The sequence below is a fragment of the Meleagris gallopavo genome, chromosome 8 (genome assembly GCF_000146605.3).
Source record: "Meleagris gallopavo isolate NT-WF06-2002-E0010 breed Aviagen turkey brand Nicholas breeding stock chromosome 8, Turkey_5.1, whole genome shotgun sequence".
Lineage (NCBI taxonomy): Eukaryota > Metazoa > Chordata > Aves > Galliformes > Phasianidae > Meleagris > Meleagris gallopavo.
Genome location: NC_015018.2, coordinates 25,592,117 through 25,598,987, shown reverse-complemented (window position 1 = coordinate 25,598,987; position 6,871 = coordinate 25,592,117). Strand labels below are relative to the sequence as shown.

The window sequence follows — 6,871 nt, the reverse complement described above, 5'->3', positions numbered from 1 at the left end:
AAAAAAAACTTACCAATTTCCTCAGGAAGGTGTGTGAGAAGATTCTCTCCAAGCCCAAGGTGAGTCAGATTGGTAAGGTGACCGATACCTCTGGGAAGGGTGGTCAACTGATTATTAGTCAGAACCAATTTCTAAGGGAAAAAAACCCACATTTAAAAAAATTAACTTGTGTCTTCAAATAACAGCAAATAACAAGATATATAGCTTATCAAGTGACGAATTCTACCCTCCTGCATTTGAACCAAAAAAATCTTCTGCTCTGCAACATTTCAAACCTTTACTAAACATAAAAATAAAATAGTGCACAGTAAAACATACGCCTTCTATCTTAAATATGAAAGGTTCATGAACATGACTGAAACCACAGAAGCTATTCCTGTGGTAGAAGTGTACTCATAGGTTAAGCTCTTGAAAATTTGTTTGTTCAAAATTAACGGATTAATCTATGGAAAGAATTAGTGGGGACAGACTGCAGAGGAAGTCATACAAGATTCTTAACTCTTGGTTCTATATCCAGTCCCATACAGTTTCCCTCATTAAACTAGCTGTAATTAAGTTAGTATGGTGTAAATTAAGGACATAAAATGTTAATCTCTGTCAATTATTGTTTCACCTGCAGATCCTTGAGGTAAGCTATTTCATTTGGCAAGGATTCCAGTTTGTTTTCCTCTAGGTCTAGCTCTCGGAGTTTCCGGAGATTTCCAATTCCATGGGGAAGTTTTTTTAGGAGATTATTTGACAATATAAGAACCTTAAAAAAGAGACAGAATTTCAGCAATGCAATAAGTAAATAAGAAGTCAGGATGTGTAACAAGATAGGATCTTTCTGAATTTTCAAGTAGTGAAGTCCAAGACTAGCCTACACTCAAATTATGTAAAAGATGTAAATACACACACACACACTTTTTAAATCTTACTGTTACAAATACATAATTCTATTATATAATTATTACAAATATTATTTTACATAACAATAATAAATGTAAGCCAAAAACAAAGCACACCTTATTTGTTCAAGGAAAGTAAAACTACTTTTTCCTGTACTTCCCTATCACTTTGATACCCTTTCTCACAGCTATTTCAAAGCCATACTTTACACACTTTGTTGTAATTTCCAGGTTGAAAAGCAACATGCTTCCTTTTTTTCCCTGCGTCTCTTTGGGTTGGAATAGCAGCAAGTAAATGCAAGGATCAGAGCACCTGAGCAGCACATTGCAAAGATATTCACTGGTCTGCTACTACACACTCACTTTTCCCTAAGTGTTATCTTCTTTTATTTCTCCTTTCTAAATTGGAAATCCTGCATTCAGGAAATGTATTCTTATTTGCAATGTCAATTAACAGAGTTACTCATTAAGCCACAACTCATACTAGTGTATTGTTTTTCACCAAAGAAGTCCAGTAGTCCTTAGAAGAAAAAAAAAAATCAAGCTTCATAACAACACAGCAAGAAGAAATGTAATCAATCACTGTCTAAACAATAGTATTATCTAGTGATTTAACAAGGCACACCAAGACACCAGTGTGTGAAAGTGCACCAGTGCAGACACTCATCCTGGCTAAGCCAGCCAGGGTTACAGATGCTGAGGATCTAACTATCCCAGTTTTCACTACTTCATGGAGACTGGAAAAACTGAGGGCAGGAAAGAATAAAAAACAAGGCCAAAATGAAAGTGAAAATCAAAGTGAATAAAAATAAAAAATTTAGCATTAGCACGAGCAGTGTTATGGTGGCTTTCCTTTATGTGCTAAGACACATAATGGTTAGAATAATAATGCTATATTCGCAAATCAAGAAACAAAGGCAGGAACAAAAAATATTACCTACATGCAGCACAGCTGACTTAGCACTGCTGTGGGAACCTTAACTTTAGAGTAAACACTGCCTAAATAGCTTTTCGCATTTATTCCTTAATTACAGAGAAAGCTAGCAGTAATGGCTTTGTGGACAGCCCAGCTCTCCAGCTTCAGCAGCCGGCAGAGCACTTGCAAATCCAGCTGTCAGGTGTTAACACCTTCCCCATCAAATCAGCCAGAGCCTTAAAGAAAGCTGAACTGCTTAATAGCTACTGCTCTGTCATATCCTTTTGCCACGACTCTGGGAATTATTAATCACTCAGAGCAGCCATCGCACTGGAAATCATTGTTTTCAAACATGATATTTGCTACTGTCCTTTAACAGACTTTTTCCAGTGACTCTCAGAGGCTGTGAAGTCACCTAATGACATGTCAGAGCTACCTGAACAAGGACCTCTGTCCTTACATCCCTCCAAGATGATTATGTTTGACTGTCTCTGCTGATGTTACCTTGGGAAACAGGACTAAGAGACAAGACAGGTCTAGTTCATGACTTCCAAGCTCTTCTCCCTTCAGGGTTGAGGCGATTTCCCACCCAGCTGCTTACAGGGTTCACAGTGCAGCCATCTCTGACTGCAGACCATTTCACTACGTTTTTCTGACCCCTTTGTTTCCATGCTGGTGTCCCCAGGAATCAAACCCAGCCCAGTGCCATTTCATTTCCAGCACTTTCTGTTGAAAATATTTTTCTTTCCACACAGTTGAAAATACATCTGCACTTAACCCTTTGTGCACATTCACCTAGAGCCTGAAGAAGAACATTCAAAAAGCCATACACAACAACCACAGACAGATTAAAAACAGCTATTCAAATTATTCAAATAGCATACCTGTACATATTTATTTGGTCTTATTTGACCAAAAAAAAAAAAAAAAACACATTACTTAAACCTGGAGTAGAAAATGTCTATTGGGAGGGATTCAAGTAGTTGTTCATATTCTTCTCACCTCAAGAGAAACAAGCCCAGACACATCCTCAGGGATCTTTGTGAGTTGGTTGGTTGCTAAGTTCAGTTCTACCATACTAGTCCAAGTCCCAAAGTCCAAGGGGAGAGAGGTCAGCTGATTGTCCTGAGATTTAACACAGCGAACAATTAAGGTCTGCATTTGCAAGAGACCAACAAGGCATTTGAGTCATTAAACTTCAAAAGAAAATAGCAGCTAATTACATTAGAATAAAATGGTAACAATTGGTCAAATAACTTTTAATTCCTCAGAATGTAATAAGCAGTCCGAATTTACAGTTGCAGAATTGATTGTGTGTTACCAACAAGAACTGAAATGGAAAACTTAGAAGTACATAATTCAAAACATTTCATGCTCCAGTAGTTAAAACATTTTTCATTTTGTTACAGAATACAATGGAGAGAAAAAAGAACTGCAAATTCACCGTAATGTACAAAGCTGTTATCAGCAATGCTGAAATACAAAGAATACACAGAGCTTGCTAGGAAAAAAAAAATTACAAAAAGTCCTCCTCTTTCAATCTGTTCAAAAAATAAGAAGTCGATAAACAACATAAGCAAAAACATTACTCAAGGCTCTGACTTGGCTGAGCTGGGGCACAAGGAGCAGCCAGCAATGCTTCATAGCTCAGTCTGGAAACAATAGATACATGGGGCTTAGGAGAGTAAAGAGAGAGGGGAGTAAAGAGAAAAAAAACACAGGGGAAATATACCTTAATGGCTCAGAATAAAAGCATCTTAAACTAAACATCCTTGTGCTCAAAATGCTGCTATATTTGATCTACATCAGACACCATGAAGTAATATATCTGCATGTATGTATGTATATATGTATGTCATACAAAGTACTGGTAAATGTGAAATTACAGATGGCTAAATGATTTAAAAAATGGTAATAAGGCAAATTGAGAATCCATGTGTGCCAAAAAATATTTAAAAAAAATAGTTGCTGAGCATAACTACTGCTCAAACATACCTTTTTTAATAAGTTGTTTTAAAAACTTAAAACAAGCCCATTCATTGAAAGATGTCACCTCTTTTCCCAGGTTCTCATCACTCTGTGTGTACATAGCATACACATAAAGGTCCTCTTTCCTATGTGCTCTACAGCTACTGCCAAAATCCTCTGAATTTAGACTTTGAAATAAAATATTCCAAAGATATTTTACGTAATTTTGTTTTTAGCCTGTACTGCAACAGTGCAGAGAGGAGGAAAGAAGTGTGTTACTCTGCATGCTCATGCCCTATTTGAACATTAAAGAACTTTGCAGCCCACTTCATTGCTGTTCATATTCCTGCAAACATGATAACCGTGTAAGCAACAAAAATGAAGACAGATCAATAACAGTGTGACAGTACATTTTTTAAACTAATCCAGAATTGCTTCTATATCTAAGGGCAGCAGTATCTACTCAATCATGATAAATTCATTCCTTAAATCATTATGCTTGCCAGAATTAATGGAATAGGAAACAGTGCTCCTCATTGATTTTACAAACTGTAGCATGTTTCTGTGCCTCACCTTCATGTTCAGCTTACTTAATACTTTAGCTCTAGAGAAAATTCCAAAGGGGATTTTATTGATGCGGTTGTGCTCCATGTTGAGAGAGTAGATTGTGGAGAACTGGGACGGGCCACCCACAGGATAGGACTGGAAGCAGTTCCTGGCCAGCGTTAAACTAGTCAGCTTGACAAGGCTGGATAAAAGACCCTGTAGAGAGAAGAAAACCACCCAGGATCTTAGGACAGATTTATTTGAATACATCTCTTTTTCCTCATGGGTCTAACTAGAAATGCTATCCCCCAAGTCTAAATGAGCATTGCAACACTCAAACCACTGTTAAATCTGATAAAACTTCCAAGAGCAGCAAACTCCCCTTGCAGTTGTTAGCCTTCACCTTGTTTCCTCTGTTCTGCTTATATACTTCCATATATAAAAAAAGCAAACATATCACACCTGAAAGCTCAGGAGGTTTTGTAACTTTCTTGTCCTCCAAACGGAATTTTCTAATAACACACTGCTACCTCTTGGGCATCTCTGGCAGCGGTGTGCCCATCCTCATGTCCGGGCTCTGAAGGAGCGCGGCCTACACTGCCGAGCTGAGCTTCCCTTAACCTTGCTCACAGATGACGGCGAGGCCCAAAGAACCACCAAATCCAAGCACGACTTCTCAAAGGTGTATTTGATACTTCGAATTCCAACCTTTGTAATTTAATAACAACTCATACTGTGAATGCAGTATGGGCTGAGATAGAGGTTTCTTTTTAGGCCACAGCAGTTTCAGATACCTGGACAGACCAGAGAAGAATGCAAAGCTTTTGGAAATTCCCTTTTTTTTTTTTTTTCTTTCCTTGTTTCAAAAATATCCCTAAATAGTTATTGCTCCACCTGTCTTGTCTTCAAAAATAAAAGCAAAACCCCAGAGCCAATTTGGTAGCAATGGTTGCCCAATGAGTCCACAGGCTCATTGTGCCCCTTCATAATCCAAGCACACTCTGAAATTTCAGCAGCAAAGATCAGAGTTTATGTTAGATATGTGCCAAGCACGCTGCTGGAACCATAGGGATGAATAATGAGAGCTAAATTACTGCTGAAGTGTCACCTTGGCTTATTACTATGCCAATTTGAATTCAGCTCCATTTGCTTAAGTATTACAGAAATTGGAGATTTATGCATGGCATTACATACCATAAATAATGCAACATCTGCAATCAGGAAAGAGCGGTAACAAGATAATGATTCCAACCCTATTTCCAATATCAGTATTTCTGAACTGCTCTACGTGCACTGTAAGAACTTTAAGAATATGGTCTCGTTGCCTTGATCAGGGAAGACTGGATAATTTTTCTGTTCTAAGTTTATTAACATTACTGTTAGTAAAACGGGATTTAATAGGAATTTTCTACATGTCATGGCTAAAACATTTTAGCACTGAAATATAATTCTGGGGGCATCTCAGTAAGTGTCAATGAAGCAGTTCTGCCCCAAAGACAAAATAAACGATTGTTAAATCAGTATTAGTCATTCAAATCTAATAATTAACAACTACAATCTTTGATTAGGAAATACTCCTTCCAGCTGTACTTTCTTAATTAACTGATATTCTTTGTCCTCGGATTAAGCAGTCCCTGAGCTCCGTCACAAAAACACTTTATGGCTTCAGATGGATCTTGGCATTTCCAGAAGCCATTTTTTAAAGCTTGCATCCATGCAAAAAATATTAGAAATATGTTAGCTAATACACTCTAACAGCCTAGAGTAATTAACCACATTTGAAGGAAAGTAAGAAAGCTTTGGCAGTGCAAAAAGACAATGCTCTTATGTCTACGAAATCTGTAGCAATGCTGCCTTCTCCCAGTCCATCCTTTTAAGATAAAATATTTATTAGGCGTTTTGTCAGCAACCTCAGTTATGTTTGGAAATTCCAAAGTTTCTTTTACAAACGCAGTTCTTTATATTATAAGCAAGGAATGTTTTATTTTAAACAGATTACAGTATGAATTATACACTTCTGCAAGTTAGCAGCTTAAATGTTAACATATTGTTGGCAAATATGTGAAGAAGGCAGCATAGTCTCTAAGAGTTTTGTATTAGGATTGAACACATTTCAAAGCAAGTAATCACTCCCACATTATCTTTCTGTGATTACACTGTAGTTGCTTTTATAGTATGTATGGGTGGGATGGGCTAGCTTAGCTCTGATATTGAAAGCAGCCTGGTGGCTCTCACTTATTTGCATTTTACTAAATGACAGATATATCCAAACACTTATTAAATTCTCTGTTTCTTAGGGCTGTGTTTCAGGGAATTCCTGAGGAATAAAGAGGAACAAAGATGCACTCTCCACCTCAGAGTAAATGTGTTGCCTGAACGGACAGAAAATGTGGCTCCACAACCTCTAAATCTATGGTCTTTTTCTTTGCTCATGCACTAAAGCAAGAGAATAGGTAAAATAACCAAGGACAGCAATCATGAAACGAAAAGCACAAAAACTGATTCTCTTCCCCTTTCTCCTGAGATCCTTGCAGAGTCACTGCAAACTGTAAAA

General features: G+C 37.4%; 1 protein-coding gene across 4 annotated transcripts in view; it reads right to left on the bottom strand.

Annotated features, from left to right (window-relative positions):
* SHOC2 (SHOC2 leucine rich repeat scaffold protein) overlaps window positions 1–6,871 on the bottom strand; it is a 58,554-nt gene that overhangs the window by 6,034 nt on the left and 45,649 nt on the right. For all 4 annotated transcript variants that reach the window (XM_010714705.3, XM_019617815.2, XM_019617814.2 and 1 more), the window contains exons 5-8: window positions 4,345–4,533; window positions 2,806–2,928; window positions 614–751; window positions 14–131 (exon numbers count right to left, since the gene is read on the bottom strand). In XM_010714705.3, coding sequence (XP_010713007.1) covers window positions 14–131; window positions 614–751; window positions 2,806–2,928; window positions 4,345–4,533 — 568 coding nt within the window. The remainder of the gene's footprint in view (window positions 1–13; window positions 132–613; window positions 752–2,805; window positions 2,929–4,344; window positions 4,534–6,871) is intronic.